The 25,468-nt window shown below is 45.9% G+C and overlaps 2 protein-coding genes across 3 annotated transcripts in view; one reads left to right on the top strand and one right to left on the bottom strand.

The window, feature by feature from the left end:
- LOC132571892 (uncharacterized) overlaps positions 1-25,468 on the top strand; it is an 851,656-nt gene that overhangs the window by 199,233 nt on the left and 626,955 nt on the right. The gene's annotated exons all lie outside the window — the stretch shown is intronic.
- LOC132571254 (gastrula zinc finger protein XlCGF57.1-like) lies at positions 11,111-23,691 on the bottom strand. Of its 2 annotated transcripts, XM_060237997.1 has the most exons (6): positions 23,543-23,691; positions 20,204-20,645; positions 19,658-19,772; positions 15,711-16,021; positions 15,015-15,129; positions 11,111-12,505 (listed from the first exon to the last, which is right to left on the bottom strand). In XM_060237997.1, exons 2-6 carry the CDS (start codon positions 20,510-20,512, stop codon positions 11,205-11,207), a joined length of 2,151 nt encoding a protein of 716 aa, XP_060093980.1. In that variant the 5' UTR covers positions 20,513-20,645; positions 23,543-23,691; the 3' UTR covers positions 11,111-11,204. The 2 variants fall into 2 exon arrangements, with proteins under 2 accessions (XP_060093980.1, XP_060093982.1); XM_060237999.1 differs by lacking the exons at positions 15,015-15,129; positions 15,711-16,021 and having other exon boundaries at positions 23,543-23,650.

Raw genomic sequence — 25,468 nt, 5'->3', positions numbered from 1 at the left:
TTTCAGACAGCTTTAAGCAGGGTTTTGTGTGGGGGGGGGGGCGAGTGAGACTTAATGGGTCTTGGGTACCAGCACCTTTTGGGGGTGTATTCCGATGCCCAGTCCTGAGAAGGGAACTGGTGGGAAGCCCTGGTTCAATGGTGGAACATCTGCTTGGCCTGCCAAAGGCTTCAGGCTCAGTCTCCAGCATTTCAAGTGAGAAGAACTGGGCAGTTTCCTTCCTTTTAGCTACATTTTTACTGCTATATTTACTGCTCATTTACTTCTGCATCTTGACTCTAATTGGCCCTTCCTGGCAACACCCTTCTCGACCTCTTCCAATATGTAATGGTTGGTTCAATGGGTGGCCATAATGTCTGAAGGCCAGCCAGGGACACCTTTTTTGGGGGGGGAGGTAGGGGTGCCACCGGAAACAGGAAGTGATGTCACTTCCGGCGACGTTACTTCCGGTGATGTCATGCCACCGCCGGAAACAGGAAGTGACATCACTTCCTGTGACATCATTCCCCCGCGCCACCTGCCGAAAACAGGAAGTGACATCACTTCCTGTGACATCATTTTTCCCCGCCACCTGCCGGAAGCAGGAAGTGACATCACTTCCTGTGGCATCATTTCCCCCAAATGACATCATTTCCCCCAAATGCAACTGCCGGAAACAGGAAGTGACTTCACAGCACTTCCTGTGACGTCCCCACAAGTCCCCCAAATATCACCGCCGGAAACACCAAGATTATTTATAGAGAGGGAAAGGGGGAAATAAAGTTAAATAAAACTCTTTTTTTACTTTTTTCAAAGTGAGAAGACTAGAGAGAACGGGTTCCACGCTGAGAAGCCAGTCAGATTCCAGTGAGATTCCAGTGAGACTGTGCTGCATAATGCATCCTATTTATTTTGTCCTGTTTGCTCTGTTGGCTCTATCTGCACCATCTTCATCACTTTCGGGGTGTGGATCCCCCAGTGGGGTGGTCTCCCGACTCCCTCCGCCGGCTGTTTCTGATAGCCCCGTGCCCCCTCTTTAATTTGATATGTGTCCCGTGCGGGTGCCACCCTCCCGCCGGGAGATGCCGCAAAATGAGCCCCCTTGAGGCTTATGGCGGCAGGGCTCGGGGGAAGCGAGCTAGACTGCTGTTCTTTTGAGGGGTTATAGAGTGTTTCGAGCCCGTCCCTGTGGCATCGGTCCCATCGTTGTGGGGCCCAGGGGGCCGGCGCAGCGGCACGCTGAAGCAGCCTGTCGGTCACTTCCGGGTTCCTGTCTTGCATCTCGACCTGTCACTAATAACACAGGTCACTAATAACACAGGTCGGCGAGTGAGGGAAGGCGGCGAGTGAGGGAGCCAGCATCCCTCACTCGCCGCCTTCCCCGCCCGCATGCGCGGCCCACCGGCTCCCCGCTGGCTATACCGGGACTTCTAATGGTCCCGGTATAGCCAGCCCGGGAGCCGGGAATTGGGGGCCAGAACCGGGACTTTCCTGGGAGACCGGGACGGTCTGGCCACCCTAGTTCAATATATCCAAAGAAGCCTAACTGCACAGGAAGGTTTATACCCGGAATAAAACTTTATTGGTCTTCAAGGTGCCACTGGACTCAAACTTTGTTCTGTTCCCTCCCTTTGTATCCTCTCTAGGAACCGCATCTCTGTCTGCTGCTTGGTGCCAGTTTGGTGTAGTGGTTAAGCGTGTGGACTCTTATCTGGGAGAACTGGGTTGGATTCCCCCCCTCCTCCACTTGCAGCTGCTGGAATGGCCTTGGGTCAGCCATAGCTCTGGCAGAGGTTGTCCTTGAAAGGGCAGCTGCTGTGAGAGCCCTCTCGGCCCCACCCATCTCACAGGGTGTCTGTTGTGTGGGAGGAAGGTAAAGGAGATTGTAGGCTGTTCTGAGACTCTGTCCTGAAAGGGCAGCTGCTGTGAGAGCCCTCTCAGCCCCACCCACCTCACAGGGTGTCTGTTGTGGGGGAGGAAGGTAAAGGAGATTGTAGGCCATTCTGAGCCTCTGTCCTGAAAGGGCAGCTGCTGGGAAAGCCCTCTCAGCCCCACCCACCTCACAGGGTGACTGTTGTGGGAGAGGAAGGGAAAGGAGATTGTGAGCCGCTTTGAGACTCTTCAGAGTGGAGGGTGGGATATAAATCCAATATCATCTTCTTCTTAACATTTTACTAGCTCTTATGGACGGGGAGTGGGGAGGGAGAAATACTCTTGTTTAATGACTTGGAACAAAATTAAGAAAACAATTAAATGTGCCTTTTAAGGTCAATAAATTTGTTTGCCTAATTCTAGAAGTGTGAAACCTAGCTCTGATTGCTCAGTGAGGCTGGCAAGGCATTCTGTCCATGCTCAAAGACATTGCCAGCTAATGGAAACTAGGCTGAAAACAAAAGGGAGTGAAATGCTACTCAAAAAGGTCAGGGAACACTCACCCAGCGCTTATGAAAGACTCTTAAGCCCTCTGGAAAAGAAGCGAACACTTCAACTAAGGCATGAATGTCTTGCAATTGTCACTTGTAGTTGCCAAGCAACACCAAAATGGCAGCCAAGATCTTATCTGAGCAACATTCATTACAAGTGTCAAATTGCCAAACTGGCCCAGAATTGTATTGGCAATGATACCCATTCACTATTACTTTTATCAAACAATCTTTAGAAGTGGAATATTTTGGCCAGGAAAATGGATCCATGGAAAAATCTCCCTGCCCACATTTTTCCTCTCAACCTTCTTGAAGTGTGTAGTCCAAAGGAGAGTTTACTTACTTGGGCCTAGAAGGGAATGACCCTGCTCAGCCTTGCTCTATAATTAGTCCAGTTTCGGAGTAGAGGAAGAGGACACTGGAAAGAGATCCCATCCAGTGCTCAAGGAGTGTCACATTCCAGACCTCATCAGAGACTCCATCAGAGATACCCTTTAGATGCTCAGATTCTCCCAGAACATTCCAGCATCCAGAGCATGAAGGACAAGAGAGAGGTCTCTGGGACCTTGTGGCATACATCAAACATGGGTCCCTCAGCCCCACTTTTGGGACCAATCAGAGAGATAGGGCCAGAACCACCAAAGGATGATGCCCCCAATTATCATTTTGGTGACTTGGCAGGGAATGATATCATCATCTTGGAGAATCAGCATGGGCGCTCTCCACCATTCTCCCTTCCCCAGATCTTCCCTCATGGCCACTGAAGTAGTTGCCATTCCAAAACCCAGCCTGAAAAATGGACTGAGAAGGAACACACACTTGATGCTTATAGAGGGAGTTTGCTTTGAGAGCCAGTTTGGTATAGTGGTTAAATGTGCGGCCTCTAATCTGGGAGTACCGGGTTTGATTCCCTACTGCTTCACATGCACCTGCTGAAGTAACCTTGGGGTCAGCCACAAGTTCTCTCAAGGCTGTTCCGCTCAAGAGCAGTTCTATCAGAGATCTCTCAGCCCCACCTAACTCACAGGGTGTCTGTTATGCGGAGGGGAAGGGAAGGGAGATTTGTAAGCCGCTCTGGGACTCCTTTCAGTAGTGGAGAGTGGGGTATAAAGCCAAACTTTTCTCTTCTTTAATGTAGGCACTGACACAAATATTCTGTTTATTAGATCTGTTTTATCTAATGAATGGGAGGTTTCCTTGCATCTCCTAAAAGACGAAGAACAGCATGGCACTCTTTTTTTAAAAGTGTATGAAGCTGTAGAAAGAAATCCTTTGCAGATGTTTGGGACTGGCTCCTCGTGCCATGACTGAGCCCCCTAAATGAATCCAACCCACTATGAAGAAGAATTGTAGATTTATACCCCGCCCTTCTCTCCGAATCAAAGACTCAGAGCGGCTTACAATCTCCTACATCTTCTCCCCCCACAACAGACACCCTGTGAGGTGGGTGGGGCTGAGAGGACTCTCACAGCAGCTGCCCTTTCAAGGACAACCTCTGACAGAGCTATGCCTGACCCAAGGCCATTCTAGCAGGTGCAAGTGGAGGAGTGGGGAATCAAACCTAGTTCTCCCAGATAAGAGTCCACGCACTTAACCACTACACCAAACTTGCCCACATTCACGATGTGTATCTGTTATGTTGAAGAGCTAGAGTGTTGGCTTGTGACCTGGAAAATCTGGGCTCAAAACTACACTTGGCTGGGAAGATCACTGGATAAAGTTCAGCCAACCACAATTTTAAACGAATGTACCTTGCAAGATAGTTGTTGTAAGGATTAAACTTGGCCGGGGAAGTGGGATACACACAAACACTGTTCTTGGAAGAAATGTGTTTGATAGGTGCAGAAATTTCAGGGCTTTCTTCATAAATGATACGTTTTGGACTGACTGCCAAACATCAGCTTTTTGGTTAATGTGACAATGCCATAGTCAAATTCCTGAGTTCTCCTCAGTGTAGATGCCTTGATGCTTAAAGAGAGATCAGGTGATCTTGAATATTCTGTAAAAGGAAATAAACTCTCATATTCAACTAGAGAATTAGTTGTTTAAGAAATCAGTTGTTTAAGAATTGCTTCTGAAATGGTTTGACCTCAAACATCTCCAGGATAGTAAAACTTTTTTTTCAATTTTCTTTATGGGGTAAGAAAATGCAAAAAAGCAGAAAATTTACCGCATAGCGGCTGCGAAAGCCAGGGCTAATAAAATCAAATCTTCTAGCGTCTCTCAACTATATTAGAATTCAGAATGCTTAAAGCAAACCAGATTTCAGATTATAGGCTGCTTTTAGGGATTTTCAGAGCTTTTTTTTTTTGTAGCAAGAACTTGTTTGCATATTAGGCCACACACCCCTGATGTAGCCAATCCTCCAAGAACATATGAAGCTGCCTTATACTGAATCAGGCCCTCAGTCCATCAAAGTCAGTATTGTCTACTCAGACTGGCAGCGGCTCTCCAGGGTCTCAAGCTGAGGTTTTTCATGCCTACTTGCCTGGACCCTTTTTTTAGTTGGACATGCCGGGGATTGAACCTGGGACCTTCTGCTTACCAAGCAGATGCTCTACCACTGAGCCACTCTCCCTCTTCTTACAGGGCCTACTGTAAGCTTCAGGACTGGCTACATCAGGGGTGTGTGGCCTAGTATGCAAAGAAGTTCCTGCTATAAAAAAAAAGCCCGGGAAATTTTTGTGTTATTTTTATCTCTCTGACATAGGGACCTTTGACCCTTTAAACCTTTATAGTTGTTGCTCTCAAGTCCCAGCTAACTTATGGCAACCCCTTAGGCTTTTCAAGGGAAAGATGTTCAAAGCCAAACAGGCGCTCAGAAGTGATGCGCCAATGTACTAAATATAAATTTTCAATTCCACAAAACTCTTCTCAGATGGTACCTGTCTCCAAAAATACTAAACAAGGTAAACCCCTCTATTGACCCACTTTGTAAAAAAAAACTCTGTGGAGAGAAAGCGAATTCATAGTTGGTGGCGATGTAGTTTCATTCATAAGTTTTGGCAACAAATTAGAACGCAAATAAAAAACATCATGAATACAAACTTACCTTTGGAACCCGACATTTTCTTACTTCACAACTGGAAAGATACAAAAATCAGTTCAGGAATAGCAGAACTAATACATATTCTAATAGCGGCAGCAAGGTTGGTCATTGCCACACATTGGATAGATAAATACACTCCTACTCTAGAGATGTGGCACCAGAAATTATGGGACGTATTAATTCTGAGTAAGATTGCATACAATTCATATCACATATTCCCAGTATGAAAGACACAGTGTCGCAGTTTGGTACCCTTTGATGACGTATTTTACAGAAAATGGGATTATTCCTAGAAATCCAACGTACAAAAAGTAATGTATTTTTGAACTCCTTCTTGATAAGTGTGCTAGGTAATAGTTTGTGTAGACAATGCTGTTAGTTATGTAAAACTATGAGGTAAACCTGTATCGATACAAATATATTATTGTTTATTTGGTTTATTTTGAATGACATGTAAGGCTATGAAGTATACCAATAAAGTACAATTTTAGAAAAAGAAAAGAAGTGGTGTGCCATTGCCTGCCCCTGTGTCACCACTCTGGTACTCCTCACAGGTCTTCCATCCAGGGCTTTTTTTTGTAGCAGGAACTCCTTTGCATGTTAGGCCACACACCCGATGTACAGGGCCAGATTAACAATTAGGCCAACTAGGCACTGGCCTATGGGCCCCCACACCCTCCCTTCTATTTGCCTTCCTTCCTTCCTTGTGGCTCTCAAACATCTGACATTCATGTCTTGCAGCTCTCAAACATCGGACATTTAATCTATGAGGCTCTTACATTAAGCAAGTTTGGCCACCCCTGTTCTAGACAAATGATTGCTTCTTAACCACTGGTGAGATAACCAAACAGGTGTGTCTAAAAACACACCTGATATGTGCTCATTAACTTTTAAAGCTAGATTAGAAAGTGGACAGGGCTTTTTTTCTTTTAGCAGGAACTCCTTTGCATATTAAGCCACACACCCCTGAAGTAGCCAATCCTCAAAGAGTTTACAGGGCTTGTAGTACAGGGCCTACCGGGCTGGCTTTCCCCTCATTTCCCCCCTGCTCGCAGTCCTCCCAGCCTGCAAGCACAGCCAGCAACTGAGCTGCTTTGCCTGACTTGCCTGGTGTGGCTGCTGCTGGCATCGTTGCCAAGTTTGCCTCTCTCTGCCTCTCCCCCACAGTTATGTCAAAGGGGCTTTTGAGAAGGTGCCTGCAGGCTGCAGTGGGGGCTGCGGGCAGCAGGCACTCTGACTCAGAGATAATTTGTAAAGGGGCCCCCAAGATTTTGACTGCCTAGGGGCCTCCACAGGGTTTAATTCAGCAGTGCTGATGTAGCCAATCCTCCTGAAGCTTACAGCAGGGGCTGTACTAAGAGCCCTGTAAGCTCCAGGAGGATTGGCTACATGAGGGGGTGTGGCCTAATATGCAAAGGAGTTCCTGCTACAAAAAAAGCCATGAGAAAGCCAAACTTAAAAGGCGATAAATGTAATATTTCAACAACTGCTTTAATTAATTGTCCATGATAACAGATAAACCTTATGCCATCAGATTGACAGTTTCTGACAAATTTGATACAAGCTCACAACTACATGTAAACACAAAGGATCAGCAAGCAAATTTGTGATTGTAGTCAAAGTCCTGCCACACTGCTCTCCTTCCCACCAATAAATCTTTTCTGCCTTCCCACTGAGAGCTCTTTGAGGACTTGTTCATGACTAAACCTCTTTCCATATTCTGAGCAGTCATAATGTCTCACCCTAGTTTGAATTTTAATTGGTTTCTATGGTTGCAGGATGGTTCCTGAGAACGAAACTTTTCTCAAGCGTTTATATGGTCTCAATTCTGTATGTTGTCTGTGGTTGTCGTTAAGGTGTGAATTGATTTCCTCTCCTCTGGATTCTTTGATGTTGCTGAAGGCTGAATTTCTGACTGAATCTCCTTCCACTGAGCATTCAAAAGGTTTTATCCCTCTGGTTGCCCTCTAGGTTCCCCAAAGGCATTGCGCCAGGGATGTCAAACATGTGGCCTGAGGCCCGGATCAGGCCCCAGGAGGGCTCCTATCAGGCCCACAATTTCCTTCTCCCTCTCTTGCTTCCTAAATATCACAGCTCACTTTGCCAGGATTGCTCAGTCAAGCTACAGAGCAAAGCTCCTATTTTCTCCATTCGCTGACCAGCACATGAAGTACAAAAGCTTGCAATGCCCAGCTGTTTCATATTTTCCTCTGGGTCTTAAGACTCAAAACATTGATCATGAGTTTTCTGTTATGAATGTCAGAAAATCAAAAGTAGGCTTGCAATTTGCAGATGCACACCTGAACAACACCTGAACAGCATACTCAAGATTGCTACAGCACAGACACTGTCTCCAGATTTTGATGCAATAATACAGAGCGAGAGGTATCAATTAGAAGAGATAAATAAGCAAGATATTGCAAAAGCGCTAATCTTTTAAGCATATTTTAAGGGTTTTAAAAAAATCTTTGTTTTTATCTGTATCCTTTATAAAGTTTATATCTCCACTACCTGGCATTGCATTTTATGACACACATGGCCTGGCCCGACAAGGACTCATTTATGTCAGATCCAGCCCTTGTAATAAATGAGTTTGACACCCCTGCTCTGTGCCTTTCTCCCTCAACCTTGGCCATCCACAGAAAAAGTGAAAGGGACAGGAAACTGGCTGCCCAGCATCTTCTCCAATTCCCCGGAGCCCTCAGCTTGTGTTTGGTTGTGTGACTCCCCGCTCACTTCCTTCTTTCCCAGCCCCGCCCCTTCTATTTCTAGGCCTCCAGTCCATACCCAGCCCACCCTGTTCCTTCAGAACATTCCTAACCCTCCCCTTCTGTTCCTAGGCCTGGCCCAGCCCACCACTCTCCTCTCCATATCCAACCTTTCCTGTTCCCTCCTTCAGAAGGGGCTCAACTCTTCACATGGCATTTCTTCCCCCTCCCCTGAGCTCCCTGCTATTCAGGGCTTTTTCTGTAGCAGGAGCTCCTTTGCATATTAGGCCACATATCCCTGATGCAGCCAATCCTCCCAAGAGTTTACAGTAGGCTATGTACTAACTGCCCTGTAAGCTCTTGGAGGATTGGCTACATCAGGGGTGCATGGCCTAATATGCAAAGGAGTTCCTGCTACAAAAAAAGACCTGCTGCTGGTAGCAGAGATTTGTGAACGCATGCGTTGATCCATGAAGGAATACAGTGTACTGTGGCTCTAGTAAAAGCAGCATTGAGAGAAGACAGACGAAGGGTTACTCCTATGAAACCGTAAATAATCCAGGAAATACGGTCTTTGTTCTCTCTAAAAGAAGTTTTACAGAGCGTCCCCAACTCCACCCAAAAAGCAGCAGAAGGCAATGCCTCTAAAACCTTGACAAGGAAAATGGACTGGGGGAGCAATGAGAGGGTGTGCGTTCTAATGTTTTGCTGCATGTATTGTTTTATATTGCACTAAATGCTTATTTACACACTTTGTGTGTGAGAGTAATAATTCAACCAGTGCAGTTTTGAATTTCCCCACTGCTGCTATTCATGGCCAGGGCCGGCTCTCTCACTAGGCAAACTAGGTGGTTGCCTAGGGTGCAAACCCCCCCACCCCCGCTTGCCACGAGGACACCCAGCCATACCAGCTTTGAGGTCTGTGGGTGTTTTGAAGAGACCTCTGGAGGAAGTTTCAGCGGGGGTGGGGGGAGCGAGTGGAGTGTGGGGGGTTGGGCTGGCAGGCGTGGGGCCGCTTGCAAGTAGCGCCTGCTGCCTTCTCGTGAGTAGTGCCTGCTACCTATTCGCGAGTAGGCCCACGGCAGGCGTGGGGATTGAGGGGCGGGCAGAGCTGTGCTGCCTAGGGCGTTGGAAGGGCTCGGGCTGGGCCTTTTCATGGCTGATTGCAAATATCATCAGTTAGCATCCCTCCATGGCTACAGATGCTGGTGGCTGCATTCCTCTCCCCCCTCCACTGCCCAAGCCTCCCTCTGCCTTGGAGTCCAGGACCACCTCTGGATTCAGGGGCGTCTGCTGCTCCAGGCCCCACAACACTGGCTTGTTTGTCTCAAGTGTCAGTGGCATCAAGCCCAGAGTTTCACAGTCCTTGTGGTGCTTGGGGCAAAGGTATTTGTGAATTTCCCGCACTGCGGACTAGATGACCCTGGGGATCCCTTTCAACTTCTATACTGGTGTCCACACCTGTCTCCCACAGATCTTCAATGCTGCCTTGGATTCTGTTGGCAGCTTGATGAAGGGTAATTCTGCTGGAACTTGGACCATTGTGGGTGACAGGTCTGAGACCAAGGGCAATGCTGGATACTCTCTTAAGTGAGTTCCTGAACACCTTTGAAGATGGCTAGAATGGTTAAAGGGTTGGAACACTTTCCATATGAAGAAAGATTAAAACGCTTGAGGCTCTTTAGCTTGGAGAAACAATGACTGAGGGGTGACATGATAGAGGTTTACAAGATTATGCATGGGAGAGAGGAGGTAGAGAAAGAAGGACTTTTCTCCCTTTCTCACAATACGAGAACTTGTGGGCATTCAATGAAATTGCTGAGCAGTCAGGTTAGAATGGATAAAAGGAAGCAATTCTTCACACAAGGAGTGATTAATATGTGGAATTCGCTGCCACAGGAGGTGGTGGCGACAACCATAGCCAGCTTCAAGAGGGGATTGGATAAGCATATGGAGCAGAGGTCCATCAGTAGCTATTAGCCACAGTGTATTGTTGGAATTCTCTTTCTGGGGCAGTGATGCTCTGTATTCTTGGTGCTTGGGGGGGCACAGTGGGAGGGCTTCTAGCCTCACTGGTGGACCTCCTGATGGCACTTGGTTTTTTTTAGCCACTGTGTGACACAGAGTGTTGGACGGGATGGGCCATTGGCCTGATCCAATGTGGCTTCTCTTATGTTCTTATGGCCACTCTAACTGAATTTCTTTCAACACTTGGCCCATTCAAAAGATTTCTCTCCTGTGTGGTTTCTTTGGTGATGCTGAAGACGGTATTTCCTGCTGAATCTCTTTCCACACTCTGAACGTTCAGTTCTCACACTGTTGTGGATTCTTTGATGCCGCTGAAAATAACCACACCTAGTGACGCCCTTCCCATCCTTCGAAAGAACCAAGAGGAATACACCGTATGCAAAGGAAGGAACAAAAACAACTGTGTGCACAAACAGTAGAAAAATAAACTTATTTACAAATTCGATTAATTCAGTTTCATTACTACATAGAACAATGCACAATATTTATAAAAAAATGTCTGCAGTGCATGAACACACTCTCAGGTGCAAGGAACAAACTGGAGATGCTCTATGGTCCTCAGTTTGGTAATTTCACTCCAGTTGTTTCACAGAGTCACTTAAAGGTCACATCGAAGCTCTGGATATAGAAAGAAGTGAAATTCCAACTTGACCTACTCGCGGAATGATAATTTTCACAACCAAAAGATTAATCACTCCACTCAACACTTCAGCCATCTCAGGATAGTGTTTCACAGATAGGTTTCCTCAGGAGTCGTTCCATAGCAAACTTCCAAATGTTCATATCCTTCACATTTCAATGCACAACATGAAGTTATAACAAGAATCTCTTTCTGGCACAAGCTCCAGTTTGTTCCTTGCACCTGAGAGTGTGTTCATGTATTGTAAAAAAAATAGTTCTATGTAATAATGAAACTAAATTCATCAAATTTGTAAACAAGTTTATTTTTCTACTGTTCGTGTGCACAGTTGTTTTTGTTCCTTTCCTTCCCACAAGATTTCTCTCCTGTGTGGCTTTTTAGATGCCGTTGAAGACGTTTCCAGCTGACAAGTCTGGGACCAAGGGCATCACTGGATTCTCCCTTGCATGGGTTCTTAGATGCCTTTGAAGATGGCCTTTAAAGCTCTTCCCACACTCTGAGCATTTGAAAGGTTTCTCCCCTGTGTGGGTTTTTTGATGCCTTTGAAGATAGACCCTGCACTGAAATCTCTTTCCACATTCCGAGCATTCAAAAGATTTCTCGCCTGTGTGGCCTTTTAGATGCCGTTGAAGGCTGCTACTCTGTCTGACTCTCTTCCCACACTCTGAGAACTCAGAAGGTTTCTCCCCTGTGTGGGTTCTTAGATGTCTTTGAAGATTGCCACGCTGACTGAATCTCTTTCCACACTCTGAGCATTCAAAAGGCTTTTCCCCTGTGTGGGTTCCTAAATGCCGCTGAAGGCTGCCACTCCAACTGAATTTCTTTTTACACTCTGAGCACTCAAAAGGTTTCTCCCCTGTGTGGATTATTTCGTGCTGTTGAAGACTGACACTCTGACTGAATCTCTTTCCACATTCTGAGCATTCAAAAGGTTTTTCGCCTCTGTGGCTTCTTAGATGCCGCTGAAGGCTGATATTGTGTCTGAATCTCTTTCCACACTCAGAGCATTCAAAAGGTTTCTCCCCTGTGTGGATTCTTCGATGCTCTTGAAGGCTGACACTGTGACTGAATCTCTTCCCACACTCTAAGCATTCAAAAGGTTTCTCCCCCGTGTGGGTTCTTTGGTGCAAAAGGAGCTGTGATCTGCAGTTGAAATACTTTCCACATGGAAAGCATTTATGTGCCTTCCAATCTGAGAACTTCTTTCCACTCTCTGAGCAGATAAATGACTCCCCTCCTGAATGGTGGGAACTCTCTCTCTGGTGTTGAACAAGGCTTGATTTCTCTGAAAAACCTTTGCCACAGTCTGAGCAGCTATACACTTTCTCTTTTATATGAATCCTTTGGTGTTTCATGAGCTCTTCTCCACAAAGGAAGCTCTTTCCACACTGCAAGCACTTATGGGCCTTCTTCTCAGGGTGCTTTTGCAAATCGAGATCATGTTGAGTTTGATCTGAGAAATTCAGTCTCCAGTCCAAGCATTTGTTTGTTTCTTCCGCCATGTAAATTACTTTATGGAAATCCCCTTCTTGGCAAGGAATGGCTTTTTCCCTCCTCTCCTCTTCATGGTTTCCTTCCTGCCTCTCTTGATTCCGGAAGTTACATTCAGACTCTTCTGCCTCATCTCTTTTCAATGAGAACCCATCAGATTCCTCAGTTGTCTCTTTGACATCCTCGGCTGGAATAAGGAGAGAGATCCAATCAATACTCACGCAAGAGGCCAAGCACTCTTGACCAATAGTGTGCCTTTTTGCTTTTGCTTCCTCTGTCAGAGCTTCTCTCCCCCTTCCACTCAACCTGAGCTGCTAGTCAGATCTTTTCCCTGGTCAGGCCCTCAAGTACTGTTTTGGCTGGTGGGGGGTGGCATATGCCAATGAGTTATGCTAATCAGCTCCACCACCTATTTTTTCTAGAAAACGACCCCTGGATATGACTATTTTAATTCATGACAATAAGAGTGGAATTGCCTTCCATGAATCTCTCTATCTCATACTGCTTCTCAATGTATTTTGAGCAGATTATTAAAATACAGAAAAAGCTAGACTCAATTTGAATGGCTGCCAAAATCTATCAGAGATGCATAAAATTTCACAGCGAAAAGAGTGATCAGTCTGCTATTATCTACTAATAAAAGAGATCATGGCTTCTCAATGATTTATATGTTGGAGCAAAAGATGAATTAAAAGATTTCTAAGCTCAGAACAATGATTCCGTTCAAAGGTCGCATGATACAGGGTGCCTATGCTACCTGCACTACAGATGCATATTCTATCAGAGTAGGGTATCTTAAGGTACCTCCCTTGCAGTACTCTAGATGGCAGTGCATTAAAGAAATGCCAACAGTGCATGCCTATAGTGAGGAACAAAATACCAAACCGTGGACTAATTACGAACAACTAGAATCAGTAACAAGTACTTGTAAATTGTGGCACATCATTTTTAATTTTTCAAGGTGCATATTTTTACAAAGTGCAGAGTAATTTTAATGTGCTAGACAATCATATGAATCTTATATATACATTTTAACACATTTATAAGCATACAGAACTCCATCACAAATGACTTCCACAACAGTTTCCTATACTCGTATAGGAAACTGTTGTGGAAGTCATTTGTGACAGACTTTTGTGTGCTTATAAATGTGTTGGAAACGTATTTAAGTTTTGTATGATTGTCTAGCACTTCAAAATGACTACACACTTTGTAAAAATATGCACCTTGAAAAATTAGAAATTATAAGCTACAATTTATGAGTACTTCTAGTTGTTTGTTATTAGTCCACAGTTTGGTATTTTTTTTGATAACCTCTAGTTTCTGTGGAACTCTTGGGTTGTAATCTTCTATAGTGAGGAACAGTCCAATATGAGCAGTAATCAGGGAGCTCTTCAGGTGGAAGAATACCAACAAATTTAGTAGAACATACACGTTGTGCTCTACAGACTGTATGTTATAATCACACTTAAATAGACATTTCTTACTCATTTTTATGCCTCCCTGCCCGGTAAATGAATAACTGGAATCCAAGGAAAGAGTGAGCAACTGTAGTCATTGCTGGACAAGTTTATCCCAAAGGGGAACATAAGAGTCCCCTCTGACTAAGTCTAGGAATCTCTCTTGGAGGTCGGAGAGTATAATTTTAACTTTAAGGGGGAAAACCTTCAACTGAGTTTCCAGAGATGGTTACCCTAATACAGCTTGGAGGGCTACCCCAACTACACGATTTGGAATTCTGCAGACAGAAAACAGGATTTAAGAATAACTGAATCGAAGAATAACTCAATCTATTTCATCTCCAGATGCCAGAGCCAGATAAACTTTGCACGACCACCTTAGTGTTAAACAGTTCGATGGCAGCTGGGATACACTGAGCCCCCAGATGAATAAAAGAAACCACAGGTAATATTTGATGCTGCTGTAGCCAATCTTATAACATGAGCATCCAATCTTATAACATGAGCACCTTTCACTACTGACCAAGTTGATCTCTGGGCAAACCAGACCCCTAAGTTTGGTGTAGTGGTTAAGTATGCAGACTCTTATCTGGGAGAACCGGGTTTGATTCCCCACTCCTCCACTTGCAGCTGCTGGATTAGCCATAGCTCTCGTAGGAGTTGTCCTTGAAAGGGCAGCTGCTGTGAGAGCCCTCTCAGCCCCACCCACCTCACAGGGTGTCTGTTGTGTGGGGAGAAGATATAGGAGATTGTAAGCTGCTCTGAGTCTCTGATTCAGAGAGAAGGGTGGGGTATAAATCTGCAGACTTCTTCTTCTTCGTATTTAAAATGGGGGAACCTCATCAATAGCGTCCCACAAATAGATGGAACTCTCTTTGGGACAAGTGATGCTCTGTATTCTTGGTGCTGGGGTGGGGGGAGCAGTGGGAGAGCTTCTGGAGTTTTTGCCCCACTGGTGGAGCTCCTGATGGCACCTGTTTTTTTGGCCACTGTGTGACCCAGTGTTGGACAGGACGGGCCACTGGCCTGATCCAACATGACTTCTCTTATGTTCTCTTATGAATCTATCTAATCCCCCTCCAGGTGTGTGACCATCACTACATCCTATGGTCCTGAGTCCCAGAAATGTACTCTGTGTTGTGTACAGCAGTGTTTCCTCCCCTGCCCAGTCCTAAATCTTCTACACAACAACTTCACTGTGTGCCCTAATCCCATCCAGGCATGAGGGTTAGTTACCATGTGAGAGGACATCTTGGGAACATTCCTGAGCCTCCTCCCTGCGCCCTTCCTCCAACAGAGCTCCTTCTGCCTCAGAAAACTTTGCTTCCATCTTCACTGATGGTCCCCTTATCTGAAATGAGAAGAAAAGTAAATGGGTAAAAGAAGGAATGGAACAGGCTGAGGCGACTAATCTTGCCCCACTCCCAGATTCCTCACACCTGCGTCAACCAGCATAGGTTCACCTACAGAAGGGGTGGACAAACTTGCTTAATGTAAGAGCCACATAGATTAAACATCGGATGTTTGAGAGCCACAAGATGTGAATGTCAGATGTCTGAAAGCTAGTTGGAAGGTAGGAAGGAAAGAAGAAAGGAAAGAAGGAAGGAAAATAGATGGGGAATAAAAGAGAGAGGTGGAAAGAAAGCAACTTTAAATGCGTTCCCCAAGCCGCTGGCTGGCTTGGCACAGTGATTTAAAGAGATAAATGCCTTCTCCAAGCTGGCCGATGGGGTGGTGGGGGCTTTGAGAGCCGCACAATATCTGAGAAAGAGCCACATGTGGCTTCTTAGCCACAGTTTGGCCAGCCCCGACCTACAGGTAATAGAATCAGTTTTCTCTGTGGTTGAGTGAATTATCCACAGGCAGAAACATCTGGCAGGGAATCCTTAGGATAAAGTTGTTGCTTGAATTGAATCAGTGAAACTTTCTCACCTGCTCTGCCTGCTTCTTCTCTTCCTGACTGAGGAGGAAACCTTCGGCCAGGGCCACTGCCTGGGAACTGGTCTCCGGCCCACACCCTCTGACCCAGCACTGCATTTCCTGGGGCAGGATGGCCAGGAACTGCTCCAGGATCACCAGGTCCAGGATCTGCTTCTTGGTGTGCCTCTCCGGCTTCAGCCAGTGGTTACAAAGTCCATGCAGCTGGCTGCAAACCTCTTGTGGTCCATCAGCCTTCTGGTAATGAAACTGCCTGAACCACTGGCTGCGTACATCTGCAGTCTTAGTGTCCTGAGCCATGATAACTGGAAAAATAGAATCATAAAGTTGGAAGGGACCTCCACAGTTATCTACTCTAACCCAGCATCTTTTCATTCTTCAGTAGGTTTTTTTTGGGCAAATTTGTAAAAAAGTATGAAATTAAAGAAAGTTATTAAGACAAACATATCTTCTGCCAGTAGATGGCACTGCAGGATTGTTTGAAGATGAAGATGATATTGGATTTACTCTCAATCTCAGAGTCTCAGAGCGGTTTACAATCTTCTTCACCTTCCCCCCCCCAACAGATACCCTGTGAGGTAGGTGGGGCTAAGAGAGCTCTTACAGCATCTGCCCCTTCAAGGACAACTCCTATAAAAGCTATGGCTGACCCAAGGCCATTCCAGCAGGTGCAAGTGGAGGAGTCGGAATTCAAACCTGGTTCTCCCAGATGAGAGTCCGCACACTTAACCACTACACCAAACTGGCTCTTTTTGCTTGTTTTTTTTTTTTAAATGGCTGCATAAATGGGTGAATTTCCACTGGTCAAAGGAGACTTAGACTCCTTCTGTGAAGACAATCATTCTCATGACCTCAACCCCAAATTGGCCACCTTCTGTACTCCCCCTCCCTTTTGTTGTACTATTTTCCAAATCTGAAATCTTTTTGGACAGCACCTTTTCTCAGGGCACTTACACTAAATACTTCACTTTCAATCCACTATCACTCCACTTTGGAACTGGATTTACTGTGTGAAATGGCAAAATCCACTTGCAAATGGATACCAAACTGCATTATTTCGTATATGTGAAAGTACCCTCAGTGTGTGGGCAGGAATGTGGACGGTTTTAAGGCCCCACTGATATTGGGACCATGTTCATGGTGGCCTTCATGTTTGTGAGGGGACGGATAGAGCATAATGCAGGATCTCAGTGAATTACTCTCAGCATTCCACAGTTAGGGACACATCTGCCCTTCCATCTCCAATTCCGACATATTTATTTCCTTTACTATGTTTCCCCACAGAATTAAACCCAAATAAATGACAGCCATATAAACTGGTTTATTTGTTCTTTGGTCCTTGAATCTCTTAAACTTCATTATGCTACTTTGCTGCTCACTCTCTACCTATGTGTATGGATTGGTAATTTCCATTTCATGGCTTCTGAAGAAGTGTGCATGAACACAAAAGCTTATTCTGTGTTTAACTTTGTTGGTCTTAAAGGCACCACTGGACACAAACTTTGTTCTATTGGAGTTTGAGTTTACTCCAAGAAAGCCATTTGAGGAGTGCACTGAAAATGTGTGTTCTGAGAACATTTTCCCTGTTTTTCAAAACATGCCAGCAAGACTGCTTCCTTCCTCCCTTACAATACTCTTAGCTCGGTGGTCCCCAACCTTTTTGGCACCAGGAACCAGTTTTGTGGAAGACAATTTTTCCATGGACGGAGGGGTTTCGGGATGATACAATTGTGTACTTTGTTTCTATTAGTTTGGAGTGGTGGTTAAGCGTGCAGACTCTTATCTGGGAGAACCGGGTTTGATTCCCCACTCCTCCACTTGCAGCTGCTGGAATGGCCTTGGGTCAGCCATAGCTCTTGCAGAGTTGTCCTTGAAAGGGGGGCTTTTGGGAGAGCTCTCTCAGCCCTACCCACCTCACAGAGTGTCTGTTGTGGAGGGGGGGAAAGTAAAGGAGATTGTGAGCCACTCCGAGACTCTGAAATTCAGAGTGGAGGGCAGGATATAAATCCAATGTTGTCATTTTCTTCTTCTTCTTCTTATGACTACATTGTAATATATAATGAAATAATTATACAACTCAAGGCCCGGTTGCTAACAGGCCACGGACTGGTACTGGTCCATGGCCTGGGGGTTGAGGACCCCTGCTCTAGCTCATCGGGCATTAAAGTGTGCCATAAAGGCATGCCTATAGCATTAAATACAGTTAAATACAGCGGTCCTGTGGCACAGAGTGGTAAAGCAACAGTACTGCAGCACTGTGGTCTGAACTCTCTGCTCACGACCTGAGTTCAATTCCGGCAGAAGCTGGTTTCAGGTAGCCGGCTCCAGGTTGACTCAGCCTTCCATCCTTCCAAGGTTGGTAAAATGAGTACCCAGCTTGCTTGGGAGAAAGTGTAGATGACTGGGGAAGGCAATGGCAAACCACCCCGTGAAAAGTCTGCCATGAAAACATTGTGAAAGCAACGTCACCCCAGAGTCGGAAACGACTGGTGCTTGCACAGGGGATAGCAAGGAATAGTCAAATATGAGCAGTAACTGGGGAGCTCTCTAGGTGCTAGAATGTCAATGATTTGACTAAAACAAACACATAATGTCCTACACATTCTCCTGTAACTGTATTTAAGTAGAAATTTTAAAATCATTCTTATTCCTCCCTGTCTGATAAATGAATAATGGGAATCCAAGGAAAGATTGAGGAACTGTAGTCATTGCTAGACAAGTTTATCCCAGGGGCAAGAGTCCTCCCTGACTAAGTCTATGTATCTCTCTTGGATATCTGAGTGTATAATTTTAACTTTAAGGGAGAACGCCTTCAACAGGGCTGAGATTCAAGAATTGGTTACCCTAATACATCTTTTGCACTCTTTTAAACTTTTAAAAACGATATACAAGTGCAGTCAAATATTCACAAAATCCCCCTCTCCCCAGACAAAACCCTATAATAATGCATCTATACCATTATCCTAGGATCAGATTCAGACAGGCAAAGTTCAAGAGGGAGACACAACAACGAGACAATATGATCAAAATAAAAAGCTGCATAGTAAACTCCCTACACATAGAATACACACTGACAGAGTTCAAAAGAGCTCAGCTTATAGAATGCATGGAATGCACAGGATGAACTAACTTCTCAGAAAAGGAAGGGGAAAGGGAAAGGGAAAAACAAACAAGCAAGCAAACAAAAAAATCATGTACATAATAAAGCCAAAATGCATTTTTAAGGCTACCCTCAATACACAATCCAGAGACTCCATAGATGGGAGATAGGATTTAAGAAGAACTGAATCGAAGGACTCCCCTTATTTTGTCAATCCAGATACCAGTTCCATATAAACTTTGCACAGCTACCTTGGCATTAAACAGTTTGACGGTGGCTGGGATGTACAGAGCCCCTGATAGATAAAAGAAACCAGACGATTTTTATTTATATGTTTGATTTATACATTCCATTTGAATTATGTGATGCTGCTGCAGCAGTCTTTTAACATGAGAAGCTTGCACTGACCAAGTTAATCTCTGGTCAAACCAGACCCCTAAGTATTTAAAATGGAGAAACCTAATCAATAGCCTCCCACAAATAGGTGGAACTCTCTTTGGGACAAATGATGCTCTATATTCTTGGTGCTGGAGCGAGGCAGCAGCAGTGGAAGGGCTTCTGGAGTTCTTACCCCACTGATGGACCTCCTGATGGCACCTGGTTTTAGACTGGACAGGCCACTGGCCTGATCCAACATGGCTTCTCTTATGTTCTCTTATGAACCCTAACCCTCCAAGTGTGTGACCATCACTGCATCCTATGGCCCTGAGTCCCAGAAGTTGTGTGCAGCACTCTGTGTTGTGTGCAGCAGTGTTTCCTTCCCCCCACCCCATGTCCTAAATCTTCTACACAACAACTTCACTGTGTGCCCTAATCCCATCCAGGCATGCGGGTCAGTTACCATGTGAGAGGACATCTTGGGAATGTTCCTGGGCCTCCTCCTTGTGCTCTTCCTCCAATGGAGCTCCTTCTGCCTCAGAGAACTTTGCTTCCATCTTCACTGGTGGTCTTTGCATCTGAAAGAGAAGAAAAAGAGATGGGTAAGAGAAGGAATGCAACAGACCGAGGAGGCTAATCCTGCCCCATTCCCAGACTCCTCACACCTATCCGAGGCAGTGATGCTCTGTATTCTTGGTGTTGGGAGGTGAGCTTTTGGAGTTCTGGCTCCACTGGTGGATCTCCTGATGGCACCTGTCTTTTGGCCACTGTGTGACACAGAATGTTGGACTGGATGGGCTGTTGGCCTGATCCAACATGGCTTCTCTTATGTTCTGTGTTGACCAGCAGAGTTGGTTCACCCACAGGGATAAGAATCAGGAAAACAGGTCCACCCACAGGGATGAGATTTTTTCTCCCAGCCAAGTGAATTATCTACAGGCAGAAACATCTGGCAGGGAATCCTTAGGATAAGGATGTTGTTTGAAGTGAATGAATGAAACTCCCTCACCTGTTCTGCCTGCCTCTTCTTCTCTGCTTGACTCAGGACGAAATCTTCAGCCAGGGCCACCGCCTGGGAACAGGTCTCTGGCCCACATCCTCTGACCCAGCGCTGCATTTCCTGAGGCAGGATGGTTAGGAACTGCTCCAGAATCACCAGGTCCAGGATCTGCTCCTTGCTGTGCCTCTCTGGCTCCAGCCAGAGGTTGCAAAGTCCATGGAGCTGACTGCAAACCTCTTGTGGCCCACTGGCCTGCTGGTAACAGAACTGCCTGAACCATTGGCTGCGTACATCCGCGGTCTTAGTGTCCTGAGCCATGATCTCTGGAGCAGCTCTTTCTGAATATTCAACACCACTTCCTGCCTGGAGGGATGGGGACCTTTTCTGGATCTCTTGCCTATTCCAAGTTCTCCTCTTCCATCTCCTTTCCCACCTCTTTGGTTACCTTCGACTGTGGAAAGATAACATTACTCACTTGACTAGGAAGACAAGAGAGGAAAAGATTTCAAAAAGGCTTGCAGTATTGCCATCAACAGGCATTGAAGGTAGATATAACAAAATCCCTCAAGCTGAGAGAATTTGCCCCTGTAATGCTGCTGTGAACACCACATGTCTTACTCCATTGCTCAATATATAATGAAATTCATTTGACCTCTATTTCTCCAATATTACCAAAAGTTCCCAAAAGCTCAGATGAAAAGACCGTTAGCAAATTTCTTTCTGATGAGAACACAGAGACTACTAAGAAAATAGTGAAATTTTGCACTCAAGCGATAAAATTGCACTCCATCTATGTTTCTCATGGAAATGTGGGAACTTGGTTTGCTTAAGTGTCTTACTACAGCTGTAAATCTGTGTATTTAATTTTAGACTGTTTTAATCTTTTTATAAGAGCCCTGTGGTGCAGAGTGGTAAAGCTGCAGTACTTCAGTTGGAGCCCTCTGCTCACGACCTGAGTTCGATCCCAGCGGAAGCTGGCTCAGGTAGCCGGCTCCAGGTCGACTCAGCCTTCCAGCCTTCTGAGGTCGGTAAAATGAGTACCCAGCTTGCTGGGGGGGTGGAATGTGTAGATGACTGGGGAAGGCAAACTACCCCGTAAAAAGTCTGCTGTGAAAACGTTGTGAAAGCAACGTCACCCCAGAGTCCAAAACGACTGGTGCTTGCACAGGGAACTACCTTTACTTTTACAAATCTTTTTATGGTTTTATTATTCTCTTCTGAGTGATTGTTGCAGCATCTATATATGCTGGCCATGGGCCGTTAATAAAATCTGATCTGATATAAAAAAGGCAGAAAGAAACCCAGAGAATGAAGCTGGTCTCTTGACACTGGTCAAGAGACATCTAAGAATTGTCCTAGTGGATCAGAAGCACCATTCTTATTGCAATTTGCATTTCAGGATTAAAGTCATCGTGTCATATTATGTATCAAGCTTTTAAATGACATGGACTTTTTAATCTTTCAGGAAAATACACTATCTCTATTTAATCTAGACCCCAGAGGTCATTACAATTGGCCAGTCAACATCTTTTGACCATCTCTGGCTCAAGGGACGTCCGGCTTGCCTCGACCAGCGCCAGGGCTTTTTCAGCCCTGGCCCCAACCTGGTGGAATCAGCTCTCTATGGAGGTTCAGGCCCTACCGGATTTGTTGCCATTCCGGAGGGCCTGTAAGATGGAGCTGTTCCGCCAGGCCTATGGCTGAGGCAGGTGGGTGTCCTTATCTTATTACACCATCAAACTGGCCTCCCAGCACTGATTGCTAAAAATCGGGCCGATCCAATTGACATCTTTTGGATGCCTAAGCTGTGACAAGCATGTCTTAATTTATGTGTCCACACCATCCATGCCGCCTTAAAATTAATTCTGAGCTAATGGCTTAACTGTTTTTATTTCTTAATCTGTTTTAACTGTTCAACTGTTCTGTTGTTTACCTGTTTGATTGTTGTTTTTTAATTGTTTTACCATATTGGAATCTGCCCTGAGTCCACTATGGGAAAGGGCAGATTATAAACTTATGAAATAATATATATATAATAAATTTACGAAATAATATATATATATATATAAGCCTGCTGTGCATGCTATAATATTGGCCTCCAATGATTAGGGATCAGTCTGTCCTGGGAGCTAAATCTCAAAGTGAACTAAAACCCAGGACAAAAGGACTGGGAAAGCCTCTTCCATCTCCTCAACAGACCAGAAGCAGTAGGCAAAAGCTCTGCCCAAGCAGCCAGCTGACGGGAAGAGGTGGGGGGTCACCTCCCCAGCACAGGGCACAGGTCTGCTGGGCTACACAGGATCAGCGGGAGGCACTGAATCTGCAGAGGGGGGGGGGCATCACCAGGGCTGGCCCTAGACCAGGGGTGCCAAACATGCAGCTCAGGGGCCGAATCATGCCCCCGGAAGGCTCCTATGAGGCCCCCAAGCAGCTGGCTCGTCTGCTTCCTTCTCCCTCTCTCTTGCTTCCTTCTGCATTTCAACTTGCTTTGCCAGGCCTGCTCAATCACACAGGAGCTACAGAGCAAAACCTCGAAGGAAAACGTATCACCCCACGACTTACTGGTGAATAAATCTTTGCAGGAGCCAGCCCATAAAGAGCAACTCCTACACCCTGCTGGACTATTTCACACTATTTAACGGTTCATTCACACAGCACCAAATAATGTGTTTTGTAACTGGATTTTTGCTATTCTTGTACTGTAAAAAATCCAGCTGCAAAACACATTATTCCGCATGAATGCACCCTATTATATTTTAAAAGTAATTAGGGTTGCCAAGTCCAATTCAAGAAATATCTGGTAACTTTGAGGGCGGAGCCAGGAGACTTTGGGGGTGAAGCCAGGAGCAATGGTGTGACAAGCACAACTGAACTCCAAAGGGAGTTCTGGCTATCACATTAAATGCCTTCTCTACGTTAGAAATAATGAAGGATAGGGGCACCTTCTTTGGGGGTTCACATAATTGGACCCCCTGGTCCAATCCTTTTGAAATTCGGAGTGTTTTTTGAAGAGAGACACTGGATACTATGCTGAAATTTTGGTGCCTCTATCTCAATAAACAGCCCTACGAGAGCCCCAGATACCCAAGGATCAATTTTCCATTATACCCTATAATCGGTCTGCATAGGAAATAATGGCGTTCCCAGCAGACATTTCCCTCCCCCCCACCACGTTTTCTGATGACCCTGAAGCCCCCCCCCCTTCAGGCCTCCAAACCGAGGGATCCCATGCCCTCACCTGGAGAATGGCAGCCCTAAAATACAAACTCCCCGTCAAAAACACTCCATAGCCGCATTGCCCTCTCCCAAGAGGACTGACAAGCTCATTGCGCTCCACCAATGGCTTACTCGTGAGCAAACCTTCCCGGGATCCTCCTGCAAGGCTTTTGCAGGCTGTCGCACATCAGAAGCCCTCCCTGGTCTCTCTGGCCATTCAGAAGCGAAATCTCTGCCCCCCTCCCTCCGACCTTTACCTCTCCCTCCCTCCTTGCTCCGCCTCTCTAGGAAGCAGCTCGCTCATTTTAACCCTTTCAGTGCTGCAGACGAGCAAAGGGGACTTACTCAAAAGGATGACAGGCTAGCCCAGGGGTGTCAAACATGGGGGTCGAATCAGGCCTCCAGAGAGCTCCTATCAGCCCCCCAAGCAACTGGCAGTCATCTGCTTCCTATTCTCTCTCTCTTGCTTCCTTCAGCATCACAGCTTGCTTTGCCAGCCTTGTTCCATTGCACAAGAGCTACAGAGAAAAACCTCTGTTTTCTGCATTGGCTGAGGCTCCTCTCTTGGGAAGGAAAGGGGGGGGGGTGGAGACAGAGCTTGCTTTGCCAAGCTCAATCGCACAGCAGAGCTGCTGAGCCAAGCCTCTCTTCCTTCTATTGGCTGAGGCTCCCCTCCAGGTCCTTTGAGAAAGGAAGGAAACAGCCTGGATCCCATTGGAGAAATACAAAGAAAGTACTTTAAAGACCTACAAGTTTTAGCCATATTTTAAGATTTTGTTTGCTTCCTTTAAAAAGTTTATAGAGTGGTAAAGCTGCAGTACTGCAGTCGAAGTCCTCTGCTCACAACCTGAGTTCGATTCCAGCAGAAGCTGTTTCAGGTAGCCGGCTCCAGGTTGACTCAGCTTTCCATCCTTCCGAGGTTGGTAAAGTGCATAAAAAGTCTGCCGTGAAAACGCTGTGAAAGCAACGTCACCCCAGAGTCAAAAACGACTGGCGCTTGCACAGGGGACTACCTTTACCTTTTTTTTTTACCTAATCTTGAATAGGAACATACATGGCCAAGGGCTTGACCCGACAAGGTCTCATTTATGTCAGATCTGGTCCTCATAACAAATGAGTTTGGCACCCCTGGGATAGCCCTTTTTGTTGTTGTTCAGTTGCATAGTAGAGTATGATGCTTTGTGACCCCCATGGACAAAGTCACACCATCAGGCCCTCCTGTCTTCCACCATTCAGGACTGGATCTACATGTTTTTTGAGGGGGGGGGGCAAAATGTAAAAATGGTGCCCCCTTATGTGCCATTCTATCTTATGGTCCCATAGAATACAGTGGACTCCATACCCAATTTGGCGCCCCCCCACTGTCAGCGCCCGGAGCAAGCACCCCCTTCTGCCCCCCCTCCCCTAGATCCGGCCCTGCCACCGTCTGCTCAAGTTCATGTTAGTTAAATCAGTAACGCTGTCCAGCCATCTCCTCTTTCGCCATCCCCTTCTTCTTTTGCCTTCTGTCTTTCCCAGCTTCAGGGTCTTCCCCAGGAAGCGCTCCCATCTCCATTTGGTGGCCAAAGTATTTGAGCTTCAGTTTCGGCATCTGACCTTCCAGGGAAAAGTCAGGGTTGATTTCCCTTACGACTGACTGATTGGATCTTCTTGCAGAGGACTGCAAGGGACTCTCAAGATTGTTCTCCAGCACCACAGCTTGAAAGCAGCCAGACTTAGAAAGCATTACAAGGTAGTCCAGAGGTTTGCAATCCTGCTGGTCCTTTGAGTTCATCCGCCAGAGCAGGGGTGGCCAAACTGCTGCTCGGGAGCCACATGTGGCTCTTGCACACATATTGTGTGGCTCTCAAAGCCGCCCCTACCCCATTGGCTGGCTTGGAGCAGGCATTTCTCTCTTTAAATTACTTCTTCAAGCCAAGCCAGTCAACAGCTATGACAATGCATTTAAAGTTGTTTTCTTTCCATCTCTCCCTGCCCCCCCAGGCCTGTCTGCCTGCCTTCCAGATCTCAAAGATCTGACGTTGATGTCTTTGCGGCTCTCGAACATGATGTTTATTC

Source organism: Heteronotia binoei, chromosome 5 (assembly GCF_032191835.1).
Source record: "Heteronotia binoei isolate CCM8104 ecotype False Entrance Well chromosome 5, APGP_CSIRO_Hbin_v1, whole genome shotgun sequence".
NCBI lineage: Eukaryota > Metazoa > Chordata > Lepidosauria > Squamata > Gekkonidae > Heteronotia > Heteronotia binoei.
This window is presented reverse-complemented; position numbering and strand designations above follow the sequence as displayed.

Coding starts and splice junctions, on each gene's coding strand:
- LOC132571254 (XM_060237997.1), bottom strand. CDS start 20,512: ATGGCTCAGGACACTAAGACCGCGGATGTACGCAGCCAATGGTTCAGG. Junction 16,022..19,657: donor CCAAGATGTCCTCTCACATG/GTAACTGACCCG, acceptor CTATTTTTCCAG/TTATCATGGCTCAGGACACT. Junction 15,130..15,710: donor AGAAGAAGCAGGCAGAGCAG/GTGAGAAAGTTT, acceptor TTCTCATTTCAG/ATAAGGGGACCATCAGTGAA.